Source organism: Lontra canadensis, unplaced genomic scaffold (assembly GCF_010015895.1).
Source record: "Lontra canadensis isolate GAN:19392208 unplaced genomic scaffold, GSC_riverotter_1.0 scaffold95, whole genome shotgun sequence".
NCBI classification, from domain to species: Eukaryota; Metazoa; Chordata; class Mammalia; order Carnivora; family Mustelidae; genus Lontra; species Lontra canadensis.
Window position 1 is genome coordinate 6,003,847 of NW_022631089.1, and position 27,215 is coordinate 6,031,061.

The 27,215-nt window shown below is 36.3% G+C and overlaps 1 protein-coding gene across 4 annotated transcripts in view; it reads left to right on the forward strand.

Moving 5' to 3' along the window:
- DIAPH3 (diaphanous related formin 3) overlaps positions 1–27,215 on the forward strand; it is a 501,032-nt gene that overhangs the window by 163,479 nt on the left and 310,338 nt on the right. For all 4 annotated transcript variants that reach the window (XM_032836998.1, XM_032836999.1, XM_032837000.1 and 1 more), the window contains 8 exons: positions 8,241–8,351; positions 8,640–8,758; positions 9,581–9,697; positions 13,852–13,970; positions 15,952–16,016; positions 22,117–22,221; positions 25,471–25,779; positions 26,549–26,663. In XM_032836998.1, coding sequence (XP_032692889.1) covers positions 8,241–8,351; positions 8,640–8,758; positions 9,581–9,697; positions 13,852–13,970; positions 15,952–16,016; positions 22,117–22,221; positions 25,471–25,779; positions 26,549–26,663 — 1,060 coding nt within the window. The remainder of the gene's footprint in view (positions 1–8,240; positions 8,352–8,639; positions 8,759–9,580; positions 9,698–13,851; positions 13,971–15,951; positions 16,017–22,116; positions 22,222–25,470; positions 25,780–26,548; positions 26,664–27,215) is intronic.

The window sequence follows — 27,215 nt, forward strand, 5'->3', positions numbered from 1 at the left end:
TTATTCTGGACATGAAGCATGCCTACCTATTTGCTATTCAAATATCCTCGAAAAGAACAATCAGAAGATGGCCCACCAGTGCCTCTACTTGCAATGCACCCAGAAATGTAAGAGACTCAGGGTGATTTGTCCAGTGGTGGGGAACAGACCACGAAACCTTCTCCTGTCAGCTTCTTGATTTTGCCTTCAGTCTGATCCTCTTGGTGTTTTTTTCCTATAGATCCATTGCACCTTGATATAGGCTGAATAGAATGAAACCTTCATTTATTTTGGTTCATGTGATACTATGGAGTATGTTCCCTACCTTAATTACTGACTAAAGGGACATTGGACAAGGGTGGTAGGTGATATCCTAGGACTCAGGGGACAGAGATGATTGGTATGTCTTTCTAGGATTCTCACAGTAGATACTGCTCTATCCTAGAAGGTATTTTTTAAAGAGACAAAAGGCAGAAATATAATCTAAGTCTTTGGTATCTCTAGAACTGTTATTAGAGGAAAGTCAAATTTCAAACACATTCAGACACCTGGCATGCACGTGGTCTTAACAAATATCTCATGGTTACATATTAAAGTGCATAAGGTGTTCACATTTAGAGAACAGGAGGAAAAAGTGAAAGTATCCTGTTGAATACGAAGTCGCATTTATAATACTTATGAATCATACAACTTGAAAACGATTTTTTTGCTGAAACTTGCTTTGTAGAACAAGGCTGTGTTAATCTGGGTCTTCTGAGAAGCAAGAGATTTAGTATGCATGGCACTAGGGGGAAGGCCTTCTAGAGGGCCTGGAGAGGGCTGGGGAAGGTGGGGAGATGTCCAGCTCCCTGCAGACCTGATACCAGGTGGAGGAGAGAAGGAAGGAGGGTTGAGGGAAGTGTCTTGGGCTGATGTGCACTTCCAGGAGAACTTGGCAGGTTTGTTTTGTCCTCAAGCCAAAGCCCCTTTGGCTTCCCATTTTATTATTCTTGCTGTGTGTTCAGACATTGGCTGGGAAAGGCCCGTGGGGAGTGTGGCCTCAGCTCACCTGCTGTGATGGATTTCACAGGGTAGCAGCTGGGGCTGGGCTGTTGGTCATTTATACTCTCTGTAGCCAGAGATTGAGAATTGCATTCCCATGGCTGCTGCAAAGACAGTTTTTCTTAAAAACAAAACCGAAACAAAACAAAACATCTTCAATTTCTGTATTTCATTGAGTTCAATAACAGAATAGATATTTGTAAAATTGATTGGGTCACATTTTCTTATGTTTCAGTAAGTAGGAACAATTACCTTTAATGGAGTTATGGTCACTGTACTCTGAAATTTGTTACTAGGCAATAATTGAGAAATATGACATTGAAACAAATTATAGGTTACAGTGACTTTTTAGATATAGCCAAGTTTATTTGCTTCTCTTTCTTTTTGTTTCCTGTACCCCCTCAATGCTTAAAATATCCCCAGGTTTAATTTTGCTTGAGACCAAACAAAGGTCTTACTATAATGAATAGTCATATCTTAATTTATTATTTCTTTTTGTTTCAAATATCTCCACCTCCCCCTGCTCCGCCAAATTACTAACCAAAGTTTTTTTCAATTTTAAGTAACTTGTCTTCACATGTAATGAAGAACCAAATAAAGAACAAAGATGGTAGCAAGTTTTTATATTTAGGACCAGTGTTGGGGCATCCCAGAAGGATGCAGAGATCAGTTTGTTTTAATTCCTCTCTGTTTTGACTACTTTTATTGAGGTTTACATCAGTAGGATTAATATATCAATATAAATCCAAACACTAAATGCATTGAAATGGACTGGTAAATAATATGCCATTAAACTAAGACGTTAGAGAAACACAGTGGAATAATAGTCTAATGTGAACTCACGCTGTCCTAGGGAGCACACATCTAAGCATAAATTCGTGGTGAAAATTTTTGTCTAGAACATACAGCCAATTTTCTGAGCTGACATAATAAATTTCTTCATTTACGCTACAGTAGATCACCAGAAAGATAAACTTACCTCATGCTTCAAAGGTAACTGCACAGAGTTTCATAATTAAGCAGTCAATTAGTTAATTGTTCAGCAACTGATGTGCATTGAGTTATACAAGAGCTATAAGAAGTATGCTCCTGCCTGGGCCACCTGTGCGGATCAGTTGCTCAAGCGTCTGCCTTTGGCTTAGGTCATGATCCAGGGCCTTGGGATCTAACCTCACGCATCCCTGTCGGGGCTCAGCGGAGAGCCTCCTTCTCTCTCTCCCTCTGCCCCTCCCCCTACTTGTGTTCTCTCTCTCTCTCAAATAAATAAATAAAATTTTTAAGAAAAGTATACGCCTGCCCTTAAGAAGCTTATACTTGGGAATCTAAGGCTAGCTAATGTTTCATAAGTAAAATGCAGTAGGAGGAGTTCTAGCAAAATGCATGAGAGGACACAGAAGAAATTAATGCTGTTGCAGTGGGGAGTGTCTGAATAAATATTTAAATATCTGTTTGTTTTTCCAATATTCCCATTCATATAAATTATAGCTTTTGAATTCTGCGCTTTATTTTCTGTGTTTGTATGGAAATTATGCAGTTACGTCATGCTCTGATTTGTTCTCTTACTGTGTCGATCATTTGCAGAATACTCAATTGGAAATCTAAATAAAATTAAAAAGAACTTTACATCTGCTGATCTACTTTACTGTTTCTGTGTTTGTCTGCTTAATGTAGGCTGGCTAGTTTTTATTCTGAATTAACGCGTGTGCTTTTTAAATTCTTTGGAGTTTCTTTGCACTAGCGGCAAACTGTTTCTCTGTAAGCATCATTTACTCATTTTAACTTGATAAATATGGAATTTGATTGTACAAAGAGAAACAGATGATTTCTGCTGTGGGGTAGGGAAGATGAATAGCAGACTATGTTGTATCTTCCAGGCCCAGAAAATAATTATTCACAGATTCTGATAGAATTTTTAGGTAAGTACTTGACTGGTACTTGTTTATAGTGTGAATTTAGGTTATAAAGCTGATATATTTTCAGCGTCTTACAGTCATCATTTTACTTGTAAAAACACCTACTTGTGTTCAGGATGAACATGTTGACCAAAGTGTGAGCTTTCTAAAGAATATTCTTGCGTTGGCTGTGAGATACCTTCTCTGTTCCTTCAGCACAGTCGCTGAGAAAGCATTTGCTCTGGTGGCTTTTGAACAAATTGGATGAGCTTTATGTTTGAGCCTCCAGGCATCACACCTGTTACGGTACCTTGAATTTTGTGCTTCACTTTCATCTGAAAGGGTCAAAGGTTTTGCGTCAAAGTTTAAAAATGCATAAAGTATTTATTTCTTTCTCACCTTTGCATTGAGCATGGTGTCAGGGGTAAGTAAAATTGTGTACTGGAGGAAATTTAGGTGATGGGTATTCGCAGATGAAGAAACCTGACTGTTTTCAAGGGCAGAAAGTTACTTTGCTGATGAAGTGTCGGAGATAGTGGCATGTTCCTTTCTTTGTCTTGCTCATTAACCTCTTGCTAGGTCTAATGATTTTTCTTTGATCATTTGCCTTGTTCCTGAGATTGCCTTTGACCGGATCTATTCCTCATATTGACTATCTTTGAGATTTCTGTTTACGGTTTATTTACTTTGCCCCCTGTTGTGTATCTGTGCCTTCTAGTTTACTGCATTGCTGACATTTGTTCCACTATTTGTAATTACACTCTGGCTGCTCATTTTCCTTGGCTTGGTCTGTGGGCTTGGCGGATCCTAGTCCTTGCAGTGCACCTTCTGTTTGCTGCTGCTCTTGAGGGAACCTTCAACTATCCTAAGCCCTAGATGGACACTGGTGCACGTGAGCGCATGTGTGCACCACGCACGCACACACGTACACACCCTTCCAGCTACAAATTATGCTAAAGATACATTTTCTCATATGAGGTTCCTTCTTGGTAATTGAGACAAGAATAACAAAATGAGCTTGCAGTATCTGCTTTCCAAATCATTAGAACTGAGTCCATGATTTAACACCTAAAGACAAGTGTCCTATACGCTGAGACTAGAGGTTAACAAGCAGCATTCCAAAAGTATAAAGATGACTTTGGAGGAAGGAGAATATTTTAGTGCTGATCATCTTGGTTGCATGTGGTACATATGAGAAGGCAGGTGTTTTCCTACTTGGGACAACAACTGTCTCTTTATAAGAAACTGTTCTTGTCAAGTCACCAATTGGCCTAATGCAGTGGTAATTTATTAGTCATCTTAGCTGACCTATTAGAGCCTCTGACTCAGTTGATCATTCTCTCTGTTGAGACCGTTTCCTCCCATAAGTCCTGGGCACCCAAGTTTCCTTTTTCTTCTACCTCACTGATGCCTTTTAACTTTATCTCCCCAGCCTTTAAAACAAAACCTGCAACTGAAATGTCCCATCAGCTCCTGTACCTCTTTTCTCTCTGCTACTGTCGGGTGGTTCCACGTAAGACCGTGAGTTTTATGTGCAGTTGTTGTGGTCATGTTTTTCTTGAACCCGGGTCCCCTATAGCCAGTTTCCTTCTCCACTTTTTTCAGTGCTGCTCACTAAAGATATTTCTAACTTAACATCTCTAAAACACAGCTCCCCTGATCTGTCTTCCCAAGCTTCTTTCTCCCATCTTAATGAATGCTTTATTTTCCACTCTGATCAATGATAACCCCATCCTTCCAATCGCCCAGGCCAAAAACCTTGGAGTCAGTCTTAACTCTTCATCTCTGAGAGTGATTTCTGTCTCTTTCCATAGCTGTATCCCCAGCACTTAGAAGTGCTTAGTGGGCACCAGTAAAATAGGCTTGGAGGGAATGAAATGGTTGAGCAGGTCCACAGGGAATTCTGTATTTTGATGTTCAAACATAGACGCTTTAAATTAGGCTGTTTCCAGGAGGGCAGAAGCTCTTACTAGTTTTCTTACCCTCATCTATTCCACAGGGAAGTACATTTTGTGACGCTGTTGAAACAATATTTTAAATGCAAATTAATAAAGATTATAAAGGCTACATTTTTGAAACCTCAAGCAGCATGGGAATTGTTTGTGATGAATATCACAGTGCCATTATGTCCTTGAACTTCTGTTCATATCTCCAGCTGACACAGTCTAGGTACCCACTAACTAGGTTTTTTTTTTTTTTTTTTTTTTCAATGAATGAATGAGTCCTAATGTACATCTATTTTTTATTTTTTTAGAAGAAATTGTGGTGGGGTCAGAGGGAGAGGGAGGAGAGAATCTTTATTTTATTTTTTTTTTTAAGATTTCATTTATTTATTTGACAGACAGAGATCACAAGCAGGCAGAGAGGCAGGCAGAGAGAGAGGAGGAAGCAGGCTCCCCGCTGAGCAGAGAGCCCGATGCGGTGCTCGATCCCAGGACCCTGAGACCATGACCTGAGCCGAAGGCAGCGGCTTTAACCCACTGAGCCACCCAGGCGCCCCGGGAAGAGAGAATCTTAAGCAGGCTCCATGCTCAGCAAGGAGCTGGATGTGGGGTTCTATCTCATGATCATGAGATCATGACCTGAGCCAAAATCGAGAGTCAGACATTTAACCAACTGAACCACACAGGTACCCCTCCTAATGCACATTTCAATCTCAGAATTTTAAAAGCAGGATTTATCCTATTCTCTAAAACCTCCTTCTCTCCTTACATTTTATAGCTCTGTTAGTGGTATTACCTCCTATTTAGTTGAAGAACAGAGGTGAGGAGGCTCTTCTGAATGCTTCTGCGTCAACCCCATGTCCACCCAGCCATCAAATTCTATCAGTTTCTCTTACATTTTTAATGTTCAAGCTCTTGTCATTGTTCACTCAAGTTGCTTCTACAACAGCTTCTTAACTTATACTGTTCCCTCCACTGTTCCCTATCCTTTACATAGAATCCCTTGTGGTTTCCCCTGTTTCCAGCTGAGCCTGAATTTTCTGACTTGGCACATGCAGCTGTACCTCACCTGGCCTGTCTTCTTGTCCTGCCTCACTTCTTGTGACTCCTTGCACTGCTCTCTCCCTTCTCATCCTCACAAACTGCTCAGGAAATCAGAATTCCTTGTAACTCAATGGAAGGTCCCATGTCCTCTAACAGGTTCATTCTTTAGCTGTTTTGAACATCTTACCTCAGTCCTTCATCAGGCTGCCTTCCTCTTTATCCCTAAGGACCTATGCTTTTACCCACCTGTCCTTGTCTTCAGTTTCTCCACATTCCTGCTATATATGGAACATATCTCTTCTACGTGGTATATTTCTACCATTGCATCTATCTTCATGAGGGTAGGCAGATATATCCCATTTACCTTCATAGTTCCTACTGTGTGTAGTAACTGATTTCAATGACATAGATGCTATATTGGCACCTGCTTCTGCTAGTATGCTGTTTGTATGAAATTCTAAGATCAAATGAGTCTATATATCTCAGTGTACATGCTAAAAACCTAGAAGGAACTCTTTGATCTTTATCTTGATGATAGAATTATTTTTCTGTAAGGAAACACTACATTTTGCTGTATGCTTGCATATGTTCATAGACATATATTTACATGGCATTGATTAAAGAGTGGTTATAGGTAATAATAATGGCAGATTACCATTAGAATCAGAAGGGATTTTAGATAATTAACTTCATTATTTCAGCTTAAATCAATTTTCTGTTTTTCCTTTTATAGGAAATTGCCATTTAGGGTGTTTCCTAGAAATAATTTGGTTTATCTTTTTCCCTTCTTTCTCTTCATTTCAGGCTGCTACTGTTCTGCGTGTATTTACTTTACATTTAAGTCCTATTTCCTGCTAATGTTTTATGCTGCTTATTTTTGCTGCTTTGAGTTGTCTATAATTCACGTCTTTTCCAGAAACCTAGCGACTAATACTAATTTAATTGCTCTGAATGTAGAGAAACATTATTTAAATATCCTTTGAGATCTTTTAAAACTATATACTACTGCTGAAAAACTATTTTTGTGGTTACCAGGTAATGATTGGCATGGAGGTAGAAAGAAAGCATCTTAAACTTTGTGATGTGAGCCAGTTATAGCTGAATGAATGTGTAGTGGAAAGGTCACCTTCATTTTAAGTTTATTCTTTTTTTATTTTAAATGTTTCCCTTTCCCCTGTTTATCTTCTGGCACATTTCCTTCCTCCAGTTTAAATATTCTTAAGTTTTGACAGTAGAGGCGTGCTGGTCAGATTTTAGTATTTAGACATCAAATACAATAATTACGATATATTTCAACCAGCAGGACCTAAGACCCCTGTCGGTGTCTTAATCCAAAAAAAGCATTTTAAATTGATATAAACCTTCCCTTAAGGGATGGAGAAAGGACAATTTAGGGAACAGCATGAGGTTAAACATATTGATCAGTAAGCCAGTCATTCTTGTTAGACTCGGGTAGAATGTAGACTTAGAAAAATAACATCATCATTATTAACAAAGAATACTTTGCTTTTCTTAGAGATGATCACTTTTGCCTCCTATCTCTTTTCCTTTGATTATATGGATTTCAGACAATGAAAGATAAATTTCAGCCGGGCGTTAAAAAAAAAAAAAAGATCCACTTTGAAATTTGGAGTGTTAAATAACTGGAAAATACAGTGATTTTTGCACTTTCATCATTGAAGGTGTATACCAAAGAATTTAATTAGTTATGTAATTTCTTTATACCTTCGGAGTAAACATGACATATATTATTTTTGAATTCTTGCCAAAGTGTTTAAACCATTGCCTGGTTAATTCTAATTAATTGTGCCATGATCGTGAGATAGGGTTTTGTTATAACAACCCCATTAACCAGATTCAGGACAATTACTGACCTTCAGGTGTTGGAAATTTTGGGTTTTTCTTGATGAATGGCAAGTTACCATTGTATTTTAGGTAAGTATTTTATATCCAGTAGAGATCTATAATTTTTCAACTAGGGTGTTCAGTTTTGTGTTGTATGTGCATGGAATGATATTTTTGGACAAGAACTTAACTTTCGGCTAGAGTGAATTTTTTATGGAATGGTACCAGTGCCTAATGTTTCTCTCTCTTAGTCCACAAGAACTCCCAAACAAATGGAAAATTAAACAAACAAACAAACAAAAACTTCACCGAAACGATATTTCTTACTTAATTTGTAATTGACTAAAATAATTTACATATGGATTATTGTTTTAGTAAGTTCTCCCCTGAAGGAAGATACTTCATTCTTGGAACAAAACCTTGATATTTCAGTTCTATGACTCTTTTCTTTAATGTTGGAATCTGAGCCTTCATCTCACTGTGCAATCTATTGTAGGTAGCGTGTATGCAGCTCATCAATGCCCTTGTTACATCTCCTGATGATTTGGACTTCAGGCTTCACATCAGAAATGAATTTATGCGTTGTGGATTGAAAGACATCTTGCCAGTAAGTGCCCTGCAGTCTCCTTATTAATATTTAAATTAGAGGAGTACTTGAATAGGGGGAAATTTAGATAAATTACCTTCAAGAATAATTTATCTGTGGGGGAAAAAAGGGCTCGAGTATAAAAATTTGTGAAATATAGATAAGATGTGAGTATTATTTAACACTTTAAGTGTTTGAATGCTATAAATCCAGCCAAATGGTTGGCTTGTTGTTTGTGTTTTTCATTAATTTTTTTTTGCATTATTAAAAAGAAAACCGTTGATTGTCATTTCTATTTAATATCTCTAGAATTTAAAACGTATGAGGAATGATGGCCTGGATATCCAACTTAAAGTGTTTGATGAGCATAAGGAAGAAGATTTGCTTGAATTCTCTCATCGCCTCGATGATATTAGAGCTGAACTTGAATATCCTTTTGTTCTGAAATTAGTGAAATATGAAAAATTCTTGCTAACCCCCAAACAACCAATCTTCACCCCCCAAAATATTGAACTTCTGAAGCCGTTTCGATATAAACAGTATAAAGTCAAACCTTTATGAATCAGACTGATTTTTATATAAACTTTTCTGATTAGTTTAATGTGTGTATTTCTGAGTACATGCATATATAAATCAATGTTACAACCTACAAATGGATTTTGTTAGGCCGTGTGTGTGTGTGTGTGTGTGTGTGTGTATACTACCTGTTTTTTCTTTTCATGTTTGGCAGCTCCTCTCCTTTAGTGCTTTCCAGCATTAGGGGAAGGGTGTCATTAGCTTGCTTGTTGGCTCCTGCCCTACACCTTGGGGGAACACTCACATGGCCTCTGTTAACTCTGTGTGCTTTTCCAGAAATCCGCCAGGTTCCTGTCCTCTGCTGGGACTACTCCATGGTGGATAATGCCTGGCACCAGCTCTCTTGGTAAAGAAAACTTAACATGGTATTTACAACCAGTTGCCTCTTACTCTTGTCTCCAGCAACATCTTGGCTTGAGAGAGGCAAATGGTTGGAGTTGATGGTGGAGGAGAAGCCAGGGAGTGTCAGGTCAAGTTGTCATTTGCAAACTGTTTTCCTCTACTCTGAAACCTAGAGACCTGTGTTTTATTTGATGTTAAGTATACATGATGCCCACTTTAGACTAAGGCACATAATAGTCTTTTGAAGCCTCACAGAGTAGATTCTGTGCTATGTTATTAGAGTTGTTTGGTGTAGAGGATGAATAAATTGGTGTATTCCTTAATCAGTTTACTGAAGCATATGATATTTACAACATGGTGTGGAACTCAGTTAAGGAAACTAGAGCGGAAGGATATTTCATTTCTATTCTTCAGCATCTTTTGCTGATTCGAAATGATTATTTTATAAGGTAAGAGGAATTATTTTGCAAGGTAAGAAGAAGCTATGTTCTAATGTTTTCTTTCACTAACAAAATTCTATTGATTGTGAAAATCTCCTGATGTTTGGTTTGGGCAAGCAAATAATTTTCAGATACCTATTTATGTCGTAATACTGACTCATGGGTGTGTATTTAGACAGGTGATGGTAAAATGATATTACTGTTATGTTTTAAGCTCCAGCAGATTCTTGGTAACAAGTTTTCATCTGAATAAAAATGCACACTAGCAACAAATTACTAATTTATCATGTGATGGATACTATTTTCTGTTTAGTGTTTAGGTAGTAGGAGTGATGTTGATAAGTTTCTTTATATAAGTTACATGAAGGGTACTAAACATTGCTTTTATTAGTGTTTAAGTAACTAGCAAGTGTCTTGATAATACAGTTGCATCTAATGTTGCTAATGTATCAGAAAAGCTAGACAAATGACATTTCAAGTTTGATTATATCCTAGCCATCTTGAGTTTAACAGATTGTTTATCTCATCTGTGTGTTGTCTATCTGTAGCTGTGTGAAGATATTAGCACCTAAGTTGCTTGGTTGTTATGAAGATGGAATATAGTAGCCTGGGTAAATCTCCTAGCCACATGTTGTATCCTCAGTAAATGCTCTCTATATCCTCTTTCCACCTTGTTACTGTTTTATGAGGGAAGCCGAGATCCTTGAATTTAAAATCTTTTTTTTTTTTCCTTTAATTTAGCTTTCCTGAAATTTCATTCTCAAGTCCTTTGGGCAATAAGTATTTTCTTACTCTAATTTTATGTAGAAGAATTTGCTAGACATGTCTCATTGAGGCCGTGTCCTCTGGTTGATGTCAGAGGGTGTAATTCTGGCTTTTTATATAACTGACAAGTGAATAGAGTAGAGTCAAAAAAAAAAAAAGGTAAAACTTTAGGTTCTTTGGGATGAGTATAGATCATTCATCTTATCTTCTTTTGTAAATACTAATGTAAAATATTAATATATGGATCAAAATATTAATGAAAATAATATGAATGAAAATAATAATTTGATTAAAAATATCGATACATGGATTAAACAATATTTTTAAATATCAGAAGTACCTTGCTGGTAATTATACTACTATTTTTTTCCTAATATTCTTAAAAATAAAATTGAAACTTCCATTTACTCTAAAGTACCCTATCCTTTTCTTGATTCCCATATGGTTGGTTCGGTCAACCTCCAGTTGTTCAGTGCTGTTTGAGTTTTCAAGAATTCAAGAATATTATTTGCTTTCAAAGTTTTCCATGTCTTAGTGCTGCTAGGAGCGTTATATCTTATTTTTGATCCTTTCATTTTAACCTGATCCCTTAATCTGTGCTTCAAGAGCATAGGCGGTTGTGTCTACCTTTAAAACAGATTGAAAAGTGCAGCTCTCCTAGGACCTGCTCAGGAAATTCTATCACTTCAGTAGAATTAAGAGTCTCAGAAAAGTATTAAACCATAGTATCCCCAGAGCAACATTAGTGAGGTATAGAATGTTAGTTATTTCGGTCATTTTTCAAGTATCCCATTTATAATTGATACTTAACCATGCTGCATTCTTCCTTGACTCTTTAAGCCCCAGGACCTTGGTCTTTGTTCCAGATATGGTCCCTGTGAAGGCATCGTTCTTCCTATGACTGCTCTAATCAAGACAGTTCCATCCATTTTTTTGCCCATATTCTCAAATTCTCATAGGTATTTGTTATTGTTATTTATTCTAATAGAGAATATATTTTTATTATAAGGTTGAGTCAGATTAGGGTCACTTAAGTTTTCATATATTCATTTAAAAAATTATTTAACTTTTTATTTACAGTAAAATTTTCATTTAGTGGTGTTCAGGTCTATGGATCTTGCTCTTTTGGTTTTAGCTTCATTTTTTTTGGTTTTCACTTAGAAGGACTTAGAAGGACCTGGCTTATACCTTTTAGAAATCCTTGATTATTGGAACATTTTTTTGTTTACTGAACATTCTAAACACATATTGAAATTTTTTAAAGGTTTTTATAAATGACGTTATTTTAGAATGCAAGTTATTCCCATTTAAAAGAATTAGTGGATTGGGAAATTAGAAATTTTGCTCACCTTCTCATTTGGAACATTTGTTCCTCTTGGAACAAGAGGACATTTTACTGAAATGGAACTCGATTGGAGACTGTACATGAAAGGTAGCTCCTGGCCCCAAGAAAAATGAAATGCGGAAAGATAATTGGAGGGTGGAGTAGAAGATCAAATCCACTTTTGTAATAAATACTCAATGGCTTACATGTGCAAAATATTCTGCTAGTTGAATGTGCATGGGAGATAATTTGATATTTGGTAAAAATACTAAAGAGAAAGTGAAGATGATTTTAAAATTCCTGCAACAAAAATGATGTATCAGTGAAGTAATGACAATTTATGTTCATCCCTTAATTAGGTTATTCACGTATTCCCTGACATAGTCACTAACTCACCAATATTGCTCATAGAGTTTATTTTCTAGATTTATTTGTCTGGAATCCAGAAGTACATTATTTTATTTTATTTTGTTAGTGTTGCCTTTAAAGAGGTTTTGCATGAAATTTCAGCTACTTTGTAAATGAGCTTATCATTGGGGGCTATGGAGTGAGAAAACATACTGAAATTATGACTTTAAGAAAAAAAAGGCCACAAAATTGCCCATGTTAATTTAAAACCCATTCATATTAACAACACTAGGATAGGAATGCCTGGGTGGCTGAGTCAATTGAGCATCTGACTTCAGCTTGGGACATGATCTCAGGGTCCTGGGATTGAGCCCCCTCTGAGTCAGGCTCCCTGTCCAGCAGGGAGTCTGCTTCTCTTTCTAACTCTGCCCCTTCTCCTCTTTCTCTAGAACCTCTCTCTCTCTCCATCTCTCAAATCAATAAATAAAATCTTAAAAAAGCCAACGCTAGGATAGCATTGAATAAGGGGAAAACGGAATCAAATGTTTTCATCTCATCTCAGTTTTCAAATGTGATATAAACGTGTACAGTTTTTGCACTTTAACAGTAAATGTGGTTGGTTATTATGGCAACACATTAGGGAATGGGAGACTACTTTTTAAAGAAAAGTTTAGAATATTGAGGAAAGCATTAGTAATACTATCTTGCTTTGATATGTACCCAGGAAAAGTGTCTTAAAACATTTTTAGTTTATGACAGTCCATGACCATTTGTCATCTTTGCTAATGCTGTGAATTTTATTCAGCATAGTGGGTCATTTATTAGATGTGAAATAAGTAGATGAAGGGCAAGTAGGTCACGGTGTGTAGGGAAGAGATGCTCAAATGACTAGAGACTCCATCACATACATGACGAGAAAGATTTGGTGAGGAAATGTGTGCCAAAAGTCATTGAGGGAAGAAATAAGTCTTGGGGCTGGCTGGGGATGAAGGACTGACCTCACTGAGATTGCACCTACCCTTTCTGTCACTCTAGTTTGGTTTTGTCACTGTAATCTGCTGGGTATTTCTTTTAAATTTGTTGGCTTAAGTTTTAAGGGATGTTCTTTTGCTTATTACAAACAGGTGGACTGAAAACATGATCCCAGTTGGGGATTGTAGTTAAACTTTAATTTTTGGACCAAAAAATGTTATACTCGATTTTTTCAGTTGTCTTTTGAGTAAGAAGTATTCATTTGGTATTTATAATTTACAGTATCAGTTTTTAATTGGACTCCACAAACATTCCTAAAACTCTATAGTTTTAAGAACCTTTTAGAGAATTTTTTTTTGGAGAAAAAGGTATGCGTTTGGCTTGTGTTAATAAAATGAATAGTGATAGCTATGGTAGTGGCAGGTTGATCTCTTTTGAGGACTGCTTTTAAGCACATATCACTTCATCTTACTATTCTTTTTTATTGCTTACTAATTAAGTCAAGGTTCTGATTTTTGTAAGCAAATCATCATTAAAGCACTCTATTTGCTAAAAGAACAAAAATTTACTCTCTTAAGATCATTAGAAGGAAAGCAATGCCTGTTGAGTTTCCTCTCTCATGTTAAATCTGACATGTCAATGGTTGAAACTGCAGAGGTGAATTACTGAACTTAAAACAAGCTTACCAAACTGCTTTGATGGAGAGTTGCACTAATAACTTGGATGTCCATTCATTCATTCTTCTCGGTTTTAGGCAACAATACTTCAAATTAATTGATGAGTGTATATCTCAGATTGTATTGCATAGAGATGGGATGGATCCAGACTTCACATATCGAAAAAGACTAGATTTAGATTTAAGTCACTTTGTCGGTGAGTATTTCTCTATTATTTAAATGGAAATCTTTTATTATCCCTTAACCCACAGGTCAGCTCTGCAGCATTGGTTGTCATCATGTGACCTGTAGAGCCCTGAGTGCCCTCGATACCCTCCCTTTCAGGGGATCTTAAGGATCCTAAATTGTTTTCCATTTTCCATTGTGTTGATACTTGTGCTGGTGATGAAAACAAAGGTGGATCAATCTGCTGGCCCATGGTTAGCAATCAAGGCAGTGACACCAAATTGTGTTAGTAGCCATCATATTCCTCACGCTGAGTAAAACAAAACAATGAAAACTGCCATATTTTACTTGAGTGTCCTTGATAGCTGTTAACTGAAAAACATTTTGTTAAAAATCTAACCCTTGAGTACACGTTACTTTAATATCCCCTAAGACAAAACGTCTTGTCTTTACACATTTAGCACTTCCAGGTCCCCAAGTACAATGAGCACATAGCTGTGGATTTGCTTAAATTGCAAGCTGAATTGGTTGATTTTTACTTTGAAGGAATGATTGTCATGAAAAGCTGGGGCTATTCAGGCATGATTGTTTTGGCACACATTTTTTAAAAAAAAGAAAAGCAGGTCTATAATGTCAGGGAAAACAACTGATAGAATTTGTTACCAATGATCGAATTCAAGCTTTCAAGTAAAAATTTGAGTTTTGGAAAACCTGCATCTGCTACTGTTAGCTTGACAGCTTCCCTGTACTCAAATTTGTTTCTGATGAAATCAGTGGTGATTATTTTGATATCATACGATGAGATGTGTCAGTGTTTAGAGACTCTGCAGACCACTCTTCTCCGAATTCCAGTGCCTGATAACCAATTCTGCATGGGTAAAGAATTCATGGATTTTAAAGTTAGAGAACAAAATAATCATTGATATGTGATTCCACATAGCAACTAATGTGGAAGGAGTATGTGTATGTCAAATTTTGGCATGGCATGAAAAAAGAATATCCCTTATTTGAGTGAGGTGGTTTTTTTCTTCATAGGATATTTGAGTCCAGGAAGAGGTATGGAATCTATAAAATGAGAAAGAAAAGAGTTAATATTAGTGGCACTGATAAAGAAAGTACTTATTTCTCTCCATAGGAGAGAAGCAATAAGTTCCTGATAGTGGGAGGGACAGAGAAATAAGGGAAAACGTCTTATGAATACGAAGCAAACTAAAATGTGGAGCAATTTTGAATAGTTTCTGAAAATCAAGTTTATTCTACCTGGCAATCGATTAGGAATGCTTTTACTTGAGTAGATGAGAGGTTTTAGACATTGAACCCTTGAGAAGGAAACAGATGCCATGACTACTACTTGGCTCTATGAGTGAAACATATTTACTTAGTTATAACAAATACATTGTGTGTGTTGATTTTAAATATTTACAAAAAACTTAGAGGCACGATGCAGAGGACTTAAAGAAGAGAACGTCACTGTGTTCATGTGAATAGGTGAGTGTGAGGACCTGGGGTCGGACATTAGGGTAGAAAGATGATAGAAAGTATGGGATGCAGATAACTTCAGATATTAGAGTGGAAATCAGGAGATGCTGTTTTCATAACAGAGATCAGAGGTTTAAGTATTTAGTGTTCTAGAACCAGCCATTTTTGAAAGCAAAATTATTAAAATAAATGGGATTAGACAAGGAACACTATTTTCATTTTCTATTATAGGAAGCTATCTGTAATATATTAAATAGATAAATCAAGAAATTATGGTATATACATTTTATGTAGAGTTAGGAAGCTAACTGCCAGAGTAATCCAATAAAAGAAGAACTGTAAGAGGTGGCAGTTTGGAAATGGAATTGAGTTTTTAGTGTAGTGATTTGTTGTTACTTTTCATCATAAGCCTTCTGTAATGTGTTTTCTAAAACTGTGTTTATGTATTTTATTTAAAAAAGAAAGGCACTATTAAAGTCCTAACAATTTCAAGAAGTACCACAATAAAAAAAAAGTTGTCATTGTAATTTTAGATACTTGCATAGACCAAGCCAAACTAGAAGAGTTTGAAGAGAAAACATTGGAACTTCACAAGAAAGTAAGTAATTTTGAGTAACTTTGGAAGACTCTGTGAGGAGACTCCTCAGGTGTGCTTCTGCTTCAGGGACTTTGCTTGGTGTTCCCATTCTCTCCTTTACCTCCTTCAGGCAGCGCAAATGCCATCTGAGAGGAGGGTTTCCTAGACTATTTAAAAATTCTAACCTTCCACTCCCAACCCTGACTCTCTCTCTGTTACGTTTTCTTCTGTTGTATTCTTTTTCTGACATGCCACGTGGTGTCCGTGGATGTATTGTCTCTTTCTTCCTCCAGAGTAAACTTTAGGAAGGATTTTTGTTTGTTTGTAGGTTTGTTTGAAGGATTTTGTTTATTCACTGTCCCTGTACCTCGGACAGTTCCTGGCCCTCAGAATTAACAACAACAACAACAAAAATACGTGAATGAATAAACGAACAAAATGTATTTTCCTCAAGAAATCCTGTAACTTAGGCTCTTAGGGTTGAAATTATATCTAAAAGTTTTAAAGCTTAATTTTTGTTTTGGGTAAAGTTGCTTTCTTAGATCTAGTTAAGCATATAAAACTGTCATTTTTATAGGTCAAATGTATCTGATATAGCAGTTTGTTTGTTTCTGCCCAGTATTAGTGACAAGCCATTCCCTACTTTTCTTTAAGGTGCTGTTCTGTGGTTTCATCTTTGTTCAGCATGGACCTGTTAGATTTCTTCTCTGTTTTGAAAAATTTACGTTGGTGTTCTTCACATTTTAAGTAGTCACTCTGATTTAAATTCTTGTGGCTGGTTTCTCACATGGGAGGAATGAATAATAATCACTACTACCAGCACCTGAATGGACATACACTAAATGAATATTTACTCTGTGTTTTGTATCATGCCTGAGGGGCTACTTTTTGGATCTACCAGGACCTAGATAAATCTTGAGAGAATTGTACATTTTTATAACTTTTTTTTTTTTTAAAGATTTTATTTATTTATTTGACAGACAGAGATCACAAATAGAGAGGCAGGCAGAGAGAGAGAGAGGAGGAAGCAGGCTCCCCACTGAGCAGAGATCCCAATATGGGGCTCGATCCCAGGACCCTGGGATCATGACCCTGGGATCATGACCCGAGCGGAAGGCAGAGGCTTTAACCCATTGAGCCACCCAGGCACCCCATAACCTTTTAGGGTAATATAACTTGCAGATGATAGGCAGTCTTTCATTAGTTACTGGGAATTTATGAAAAACTGTAAATGTCCTATGTGAGAAGTCCTGAGATTCACCACTTAGTGAGAGATGACTAACTCCCGGCCGTTGGCTGCAGACTAGGATAACAGCTGCGAATATGCTACTGTCGTTGCCCTGCAGTGATGTAGGAGACAAATTAGTGGGTCATTTAAGTGTCATATGGGCTACAGTTGATAGGTGATTGTGTTGTAAGGTGTCCCCTCACCCTGATCTCGTATTCCAACCTCACTACTTCTCTACTGTTTTAACTTTTCATGAGAAAGTAGTAGTAATCTTTCAAGTACTTGATTTGGTTGCATCCCAGATAGCGTAAATTTGCTTTTATAATCATTTTTAGGTGTATGGTATATAGGAGTATTGTTAAATGTGATACCCTTCTCAACATATTGTTTTAAAATTGTAAAGTTTAAGTGGAAGTGGAAGAAAGACCTTGTTCAAGGTTATTTGTCTCCTTTTAGTTAGAAGTTATATGTCTTAGGTATATTCAGAAAATATTGTTGGCTCCATAAAAGATTTCTATTGCCATACCATTTTGTATATATCAGCAAGAACTTCTTTCTGATAGCTTTATAAGGACACATGTAAATACTTTGCTTTAGGCAGGAAGCTATCATAGTTGCTAGACACATTCTTTATTTTGGTGCATAAATTTGAAAAATGAAGACCAGAAATGTCAGAAAGTACATAGAGAATATTGAATTATCAACCTTCTTGTACAGATGCACTAATACATTTACCCTAGGGAATGAAATTAAGCAGAACTTCAGCCTTAACTGTGTTTCTTGACATTTTTGCGTGTAATTTTGTAAGTGTAATATTGCTTTAGTAACTCTTTTTGGAGAAGAAGGCTATCATATTTGTTTTTATAAAGTATGTCTTTAATGGAGATTCATTTTATCCCCAAGGCTACTGTGATTTGACTATAGATATTATAAAAATGCTAAAGCAAAGTTTATATTTTGTCTCATCCTGTTAATAGGGTAGGATGTAGAAATTTCTCTCTTTGTTAAATAATAGAGATACTTTAAGTAAGACCAAGTTAATAAATTCCTTTAGAGTATACTAATTATGAGTCTGGCAGTTTTGGTAGTTTTATCTTTTTCCATTAAGTAGTCCTTTTTCCTCCCAAAAGTTACTCTATGCCATATGAGATAGGATTGTGTACATATTGATATTGTGAAGAAGACTTCATTTTAACTCTCATAAGACTTTAATTTTTTATTTCTTGCTAAGCAGCAGTAAACATTGAGCAGTCATAAAAGGGAGAATAGAGAACATGACCTCTCAAAGATTTTTCATGCTGGGAGATTGAGGAACTTTAATATATGATATTGACATATTTATTCACAACATATAAAGGGAGATTTGACAGGAATTGGCTCCATCTGTTCATTCAAGAAATATTTATTGAGTTTAGTTTAAAATGTAAGGCTTTGGAAAGGTGATGAATAAAATACGTTCTCACTATTAATAAGCTTCCGGGTTGGTGAGTGTTACTGAGGTATGTGATAGTGCATTTCAATATTTTTATATTACAGTGTAATAACTGTGATGGTAGTTAAACCCTCTGCTGTGTGTGCCTATAGAAAGGGTTCCTCATCTAGTCTTGGGTGGCCAAGGGAGGCTTAGCCAAGGAAATAACTAATATGAGGCAACAAACTGAGATAGCCAAGAGGGAGGTATATGGAAATGTATTGCGAATTTCCTATAGGCCTCTCAAGATTAATATTTCTGAAACCAAATTCATTTTTCTTTTCCCTAAAATGCTCTTTCAGGAGCACCTGGGTGGCTTAGTCATTTACACGTCTGACTGTGTGATTTCCATTCAGGTCACATGGGTCGTGAGATCTAATCCTGCGTTGTTGGGTTCTACTCTTAACGGGGAGTCTGCTTGAGATTCTCTCCCTCTGCCTCTCCCCCTGCTCTCTTGCTCTCTAAAATAATCTTTTTAAAAAAATGTCTTTCCCCCAGGTATTTTATATTCCTATTTCCCCCCTAAAATTCTAATATTTAGTTTCCAGCTTACAAAGCAATAAAACACCTTCATCTTAGATACACTTCCCTTATTCATTTCCTACATTGTTAAACACTATTTAGATTCTGGTTTTTGTTTTGTTTTGTTCAGTTTTTTTTACAGATTTTATTTATTTACCAGACACAGCGAGAGAGGGAATACAAGCAGGGGGAACAGGAGAGGGAGAAAAGCAGGCTTCCCACTGAGCAGGGAGCCCGATGTGGGGCTCAATCCCAGGACCCTGGGATCATGACTGGAGCCGAAGGCAAACACTTAATGACTGAGCCACCAAACGCCCCAAGATTCTGTTTTTTGTTTGTTTTGTTCTGTTTTATTTTAAAAGAGCAAAACGAAACCCTACATTTCTTCCCCCCATCCCTCTGTCTTCTCCCTTTGTTCAGGTAGGCCTTCAGTTCTTGCTTGAATAACTGCAATACCATCCAAACTCATTTTCATGTGTCTGGTGCTTCTCTTTCAGACCACCTTCCACCCTGCTGCAGGTTGGGTTTTTCGAAGGGCAGATTTGATAATGTTAATTTCTTATTTATTTATTTATTTATTTATTTCTTATTTATTCTCCATGGTTTTCAGGTAAAAGGGAAAACTTTTTGGCTTATTGTAAAATTCCTTTGAACAGTTTTTCATTCCTGGCTACATCACTGACTTCATCCCTTGCAACTTCTCTTCCTCCCTCCTTTTATGGCCCTGACATGTGGTTGCTTGTCTTTTATGCACGGTGCTAGACCCTCGATTTGAAGTGCTAGCTGCTCTTCTCAGCTGCCTACTTTAGTTCTTTAAATGTGGGGTCAAACACCATTCCTCCAGGAATCACTCCCATGCCTGCAGTCTTATTTCTCTGTTGCTGGTAATTTTCATAGGTTTTGGGTTATTAGTTTGCTTTTATTTTGCCACCAGACACACTGCACATTCTAAAAACAATCACTGTATTCTATTCAACTGTGTATCTCTAGCACGTACCACTTTGAGGATTACACCAGACACATGCTATTACTTACTATATAATAGGAAATAGGTAGTTTGGGGCCAAGTCCCAGGAGGTTCCTAGAAATAAGGTTGAGTGTAGTCTTTAAATAAAGCCACTGAATGTTTAAGAGCAAAAGGAGTCATGTTTTTTGAGCCATCCTTTAGAAAGAATAGCATTCAAAGAAGTTTGTAGTGGGGGAGGTAATACTGTTTTTAAAAATACTGGTCTTGTTTTTTTGCCTTGAAAGATGTTCATTGACTATTTGAAAATCCATTTCTGGACTGATTAGTGGTGTGGAATTCAGATGAGAAGCTGAGCTAGTGGTAGGGTTTAGGACACCATTGGTGTATGAAGGGAGATTGGAGCATGTGGGTGTAGAAGATACCATTCTATCAGATATGGAAGTGAGACCAGCAGAGGGGTGAAGGAAAAGTCCTATAACACAGAAATGTTATAGGGTAGGACTGGGTAGTAGGAACTATAGAAGAATTTGTAGGAACAGTCAAGGAGTTAGTAGGAGAACCAGAACAGTGTGTTGTAATGGAACACACTGGCACACAGAGAATGAATATTGGGGCAAATTTGCTTACACTAAAATATGGGGGTATGAGGGGAGGAAACACTTATGTGGAGGTGGGTTTCTGAAAAATCTTTGGAACTTTTGCCTAATTTTGTTGTAAACCTAAAGGAGTTCTGAAAAATAAAATATATCTTAAAAAACAAACTATGAAACTTTGCCTAAATGTAAGTTGTAGGAAAGTGGTGTGTTTTCATCGAAACTCCGGTTGGAAGACAAAATCTGGCTTTTATTTTCCTCTTTACTTACTGGCTGTATGATGAGGGACTAGTTAACCACTTCTCTGAGTTCAGGACAAAATAAGATTCATAAATTTTTAAGTGCCTTTTGTAAACTGTTGATTTTTATATTTTTTTGGTGTGTGAATTGAGGTTTGACTGAATTTTAAAGTCTAAAGTCTATATTTGGGAAGTAGTTGTATATTTTTTTGATTTTTTGTTTGTTTTTTTCTTTTTAAAAGAGTCAAATAAATGTTCCTGGTTGTGAGACACTACCCTAATGAAATTCCCTTCTGCTAGGAGAGGTTTTTAGTCATGACAATGGTAGGGTGAAGCTATTTGAATGCAAGATGGGAATTTGTGATGAGGGGCTATATAAATTAGAAAACTCACTGGATTCACCAAATTTTACTGTTTGCCTTCCTTCCACAAGGTATTGTACCAGAGTCTTTGAAAGATTAATTTACCATTAATCTCTCAAAGATTAATCTCCCAAAGATTAATGGTAAATAACACAGATTTTATTCTCTTAAATTACCATTGAGGGGTTAGAACTATATCAGGGCCCTTAGCTTTCATGATGGTGTAAGAAAAAGTGACATGTTTACAAAATGGAGTCCTTTAATTATAAGTAATATTAAAACGGAATTCTTTTAATTCCTATTGATAAGCTTCCCATAAATTTTAAGTAGAAGTTTTTGCAGGTAGGGGTCATGGAACTCAGTGCAGTGCTTTGCTCTCTATTATTGTACACAAAGTTACAATGATATTTAGGGACTTTTAAGAAAAATGTCAGTGTTGAAGATACCTCTGAGCCACTTTGCTCTGCCGAGAGGAGAAGGTCACAGACTCCATCTTTGGCTTTGTCTGCTCTCTTGCAAATTGAATGATTTTTGGTGGTACCTGGAGAGACCTAGGAAAAGACTTTGGGTGACTTAGCAAAATCTGCCATTCTTTTCATAAAAAGTTTGTGTTCCGCTGACAGATCATTACAGTCATATTTTTCTATGAAGAATAGTGCTTTTCAATGACCTCTTTCTCCTGGTTTTTTTTGTTTGTTTGTTTGTTTGTTTGTTTGTTTTTTTCCTCCCTCCTCTGCAGTTTGAAAAAGAGTTTACTGACCACCAAGAAACTCAGGCCCAATTGCAGAAAAAAGAAGCAGAGATTAATGAACTTCAAGCAGAGTTACAAGCTTTTAAGTCACAGGTAAAATACCATCTTTCTTGATTGAATTTGGGTATTGAAAGCTTACCAGGGAAACAAAGGTCATGTCATATCTTCATAGCTCAAAATGTTTCAACTTTAATTTCACTAGTATGTTTTCATGGTATTGTTTCTATGTATTTCTATTCTGTAAATTTTTTAAAAAATGACTTTGCCCCCTTTTTTTTCTACTTGCATTTTTAAGAAATGTACTAATTAATCTGCTTCCTTATGTTTCATTTGGGTTTTGTTCTTAATGTCACGTGTTTTATATGTAACCATAAAGGGTAAGAAAGTATTTTACTCTTCGATTTGTCATTCATCACTGTTCTTTATCCCACTACAGGAAATTATTGCTCAGGCTATTTGTTTTTCAAAACCTTCAGCCTATGGGTACCTTGCAGTGAAAGATAACCTCTAGCTGAATGAGAACATTTTCTGATAATTTTTCAATTTCCAAAAGTAAACAGATTTAAAACATGACAAAAAAGAGAGCAAATCTGGATTATGAAGCAGATAGCTCACATACACCCTCCACACATAAAACATTTAGATAGCAAGAAATATATCATCTGCATGTTGTAAATGGATGACAGTAAGGAATAGAATATTCATAGCTAAATTTCTTCGTGCAGATTTACATATAGGATGATGAGCAGTATGTATGTTTTGGCTCATTTTCTTTCATCCCAGTTTATGGTTGTGTCAAAATAGTCTCAGATGTACCATTTCCTATATCGGGTTACTATTTCCCATATTATTGGCTCTTTTGTTTTCTTTTAAATACTTAGTGGATAGTTTTGTTACGGAGATTGTAAGAAGGTACCCGAAGACATAGTTCAATGTTAAGTGTCCACTTTTAAGGGAAAAAACCTCTTTTCTGTAAGAATATGACTCTCACTGATCTTTCTTTAGTGTGCAAGAAGGAAGTACAACTTATTGAAACTTTTCATCTTTCCCATGTGGCTCCTTGTCTCTCACACTAAAAGAAACATTTGATTGTGTTTTATATTTCAGATTGAGTTATAGGCAGGGGCTGAGATATTTATTTGCAGCTTCTCTTGGTCTGGGCTAATAGAAATTTAAAAAAACCTTTTAATTTCTTCTAGTTGAAGGATTACTTGTAAATCCAATCTAAAGAATCCCTGTTGATTGAAAAAAGAAAATAGCCTCCAAGTTTGGATATATTATTGCTGCTTGTGTTTTATATAAATAAGGGAATAAATTTATTTTACAACTGAGATTAAGCCCAGGAATGTCCTATGTTATTTAAAAATGTGGATAAGGGAGACTAGTTTTGTACATCAGAAGCAAGCCTGGAATTAGACACTTAGTATTGGCCACCATATTAATTTTTGAACAGTAGGAATTTTTTTTTTTGATTGGTGTGTGTTTCTCATGAAATCCATTCATTTGTCTTAAGATTCTTCTCTCTGTTCAAAGCCATTTTAATTATGAAAGGTATGAATAAGACATATTCTGTTTTTTATGATTTTATTCCTTTATTCTCTTAACAACCAACTAGTGTCAGGTGCTTGGGATATGACGGTGAGCAGGTTAATCACAGGATAATCTGACCTCCCGAATGATATATTTAAGTCAACCGTACTCATCAAATGAGCTAATATAGAGCAGAAATCCAACCATATCTTTAAGACATTTCTAGTTAATTATAAAATGCATATTGAGTGTGAATATAACATACATACTTAACATTCAGAGGGCAGTACTATCCATTCTAACAGCAAAGCAGCATAATGCTGGATTCATTCTACTGTGTAGTTAATGTTTTTGTTAAGATACATGCTTTGATTTTTGGTTTCAGTTTCTTTTATAACACTTTTTCTTTGTGCTGATCTCAGATGTCGGTTTCAGGCTTTTATACATGATCTGTTTTTCCATAATTGTGCCATGAAACTTTTAAAATGATTTATTAACATTTATTAAATGCCACCATTTGCAAGGTGTTTTTTGTGTGTGTGTGTGTGTGTGTGTGTGTGTGTGTGTGTCTCAGAACTGAAGTAATTATAGGAAAATAATCCTATCACAAAAAATTGTCAATTCTCATCTTTATAACAATTAAAAGACATTTATTCTTATCATGGCATGGAGACAAAAGGACAAAAGTGACCAGTGACCATATTTAGCTCTTTTTCACTCCTGATTTTGCATTGCTTCTCTGTGACATTGGACACTATAGACCAGCACCCCCCTCCTTCTCATGTGACTCATGAACCTGTACTTGTCTGCTTTTTCTCTCACCTTTCATTCATTCATTCATTCATTCTACACAAATTTCTTCACTGGCTGTTATTTGCCTGTTGCCACTTTCAGTGCTGGAGAAAGAGTAGTAAATTCTGTAGACTTTGTCACTTCCCTCATGGAAGTTACAATCTTTCAAAGAGATAAATGCTTATGATCCAGTGCAACCCAAGAGAAGCACAAAGTGCTCTCAGTGTAAGAGGAGTGGTCAGAGCAGGCTTTCCTGAGGAAAGAATGTGCTAGCTGACTGAAAGGATCGGCGGGAAGTGAGCCATGTGCCAAGACTCGAGTTCCAGGCAGAAGGAATAGCATGTGCCAGGGCCCAGAAATCGCTGTGAGGTTGGCATCTACTTGGAACTGTATGTGAAAGCCAGTTCACGAGGACCATGATGTGCCCCCTGCAGGTCCTACTTAGGAATTTCAGATTTTTTTTCTCTCTCAAGGTAAAGGCATGATGATCTAACAGTACTATTATAGACTCTCTGATCTTTTTGTTGTTTAACTTCTCATTTAAATGCTAGTATTCTATAGAATTCCGTACATAGACTTTTCTTTATGTTATATGCTCTGTTCATACTGAGTGAACTTAGCTACGCTCATGACTTGAACTATCACCTAGAAACTGCTGATTTTCAAATCTTCTAGACTTTATACCCATATCCTTCTTGGACATCTCTTCCTAGATGGCCATAACAATCAAAATAGGAAATAATATTTCTGGCAGTTACAGTTTTATGAAAACAAAAGTGAAATTCTTTAATTGGGGGAGAAAATCCAATTTGGTTGGAATTTTATTTTGTTTTGTGGGTTTTTTTGTTTTTTTTTTGTTTTGTTTTGTTTTGTTTTGTTTTGTTTTGTTTTTGGTTAACCCATGTGAAATTGCTGATAGTGAATCATCTTTGACTTGAATAATAATTTTTGAGGAAAGTGTACCTTTACATGCATTGTAGATGTTTTTAGTCATGTTTCTTGTTTCTTCTTCTCCTCTAGTTTGGTGCCTTGCCATCTGGTACAAATAACGCTTTGCCGCTGTCCAAAGAAAATGGAGCTGGCCCCCCAGCACTGGCTCCTCCCCCGCCACTGCCCTTCTGTGGAGGCGGGCTGCCTCCACCCCCTCCACCTCCTCCTCCTCCACTTCCAGGAATGCCAATGCCCTTTGGTGGTCCTGTGCCCCCACCACCTCCCCTGGGATTTCTCAACGGGCGAAACTCTCCTCCTCCACTAACCCTACCATTTGGATTAAAACCAAAGAAAGAATTTAAACCTGAAACCAACATGAGAAGATTGAATTGGTTAAAGGTAAAACAGAACTAAATGGAAGAAAAATACACTATCACCTATATTAAAATTTAATTTTATATTTGCCTGTATTTAATTTCTAGTGGAAATTCTAATCACAGTGACATTAAATAGACAGGCATTATTTGAATTAAACAAAAGTGTTGAGGCAAAGTCCTTTTCTCTCCACTAAGGCGTTCTAGTTTAGAAATTTGGTAAGAGTTAATAATTGTTAAATGGGATTTGATTCATAATCAAATTGGTAATTCAACATTTCCATTGAGCCCATTGTGAAGTGTTTCTCAAAAGTACAAAGAACGTTAATGTTCTTTGGAACTTTTTTGTGTCGGTAGCCATTGGAAAAACCAACACTAGTTGTCGAAGTTAATATTCATTTAACCAGGACACAGAAATTCTGAATCCTGCAGAAAGATGGTTTCTTGGTCACACAGCCTTGGAAGGGGATATGTAATGTATCCTGCACTTGAATTGTTGCTGTGCACACAAGCATATCAAAGACTCTGAGAGGTATAATTAAGAAGAAACAAATTTTATTTCACTCTGCTTCAAACCCTCAACTATGTGACAGTGGAACTTTTTTTTCCCCCTTAATAAAACGTTAGCTTCTTGAGGAGCTTAGATTTTATTGAACACACTTTGGGGAAAAATATTACAGGGATTACTTCATAAACATCTGCTGGCAGCTATGGGACCCTGGGTCTAAACATACTGATTGAGCTGGGACAGATGAAACACCCAACTATTTATGAATCCATCTCTCTGATTGCAGATCAGACCTCATGAAATGACTGAAAACTGTTTCTGGATAAAAGTAAATGAAATTAAGTATGAAAATGTGGATTTGCTTTGTAAACTTGAGAATACATTTTGTTGCCAACAAAAAGGTAAGTTGAACTTCATGCTTACTTGTTAATTTTAGTACATTAATGTTGCCAATTTTTATACATTAACTTCTAGAAAACATTATTTTAAGAGTCTTAGAGACATTTTTGCTTCACTTATGGTTAAATAAGTTATCTAATGAAAAGAAATGTTTAAAATACAAATTTTGTTATTCGGATTACTGCATGAGAAATCTTTAAAATGCAAATGTTTAATACCGAACTTTGTCAAATTTTCAGTATAATATCTATTTTGAAGATGTTATGAATTGGACTTTTGAAAAGGAGGATGTTTTCATGGAGAATTTTGGCATGAGAATCCCTTTTAGTCAGTGGGGCATAGAAAAACAAACAAAATGTGAACATTTTTTCTAGTCAGAATTTTACCACCCTTTAATATTAGAATGATGGTCACAATAATTATTATGAATCACATGGGACAGAAATAACAAATTTATAGAATACCTTGAAAGTTAACTTAAAAAACAAGGATATGAGTAGGTTATGTGATCTTTTCATTAAAAGTAATAGCATTCATTTCCAATTATTTTTTGT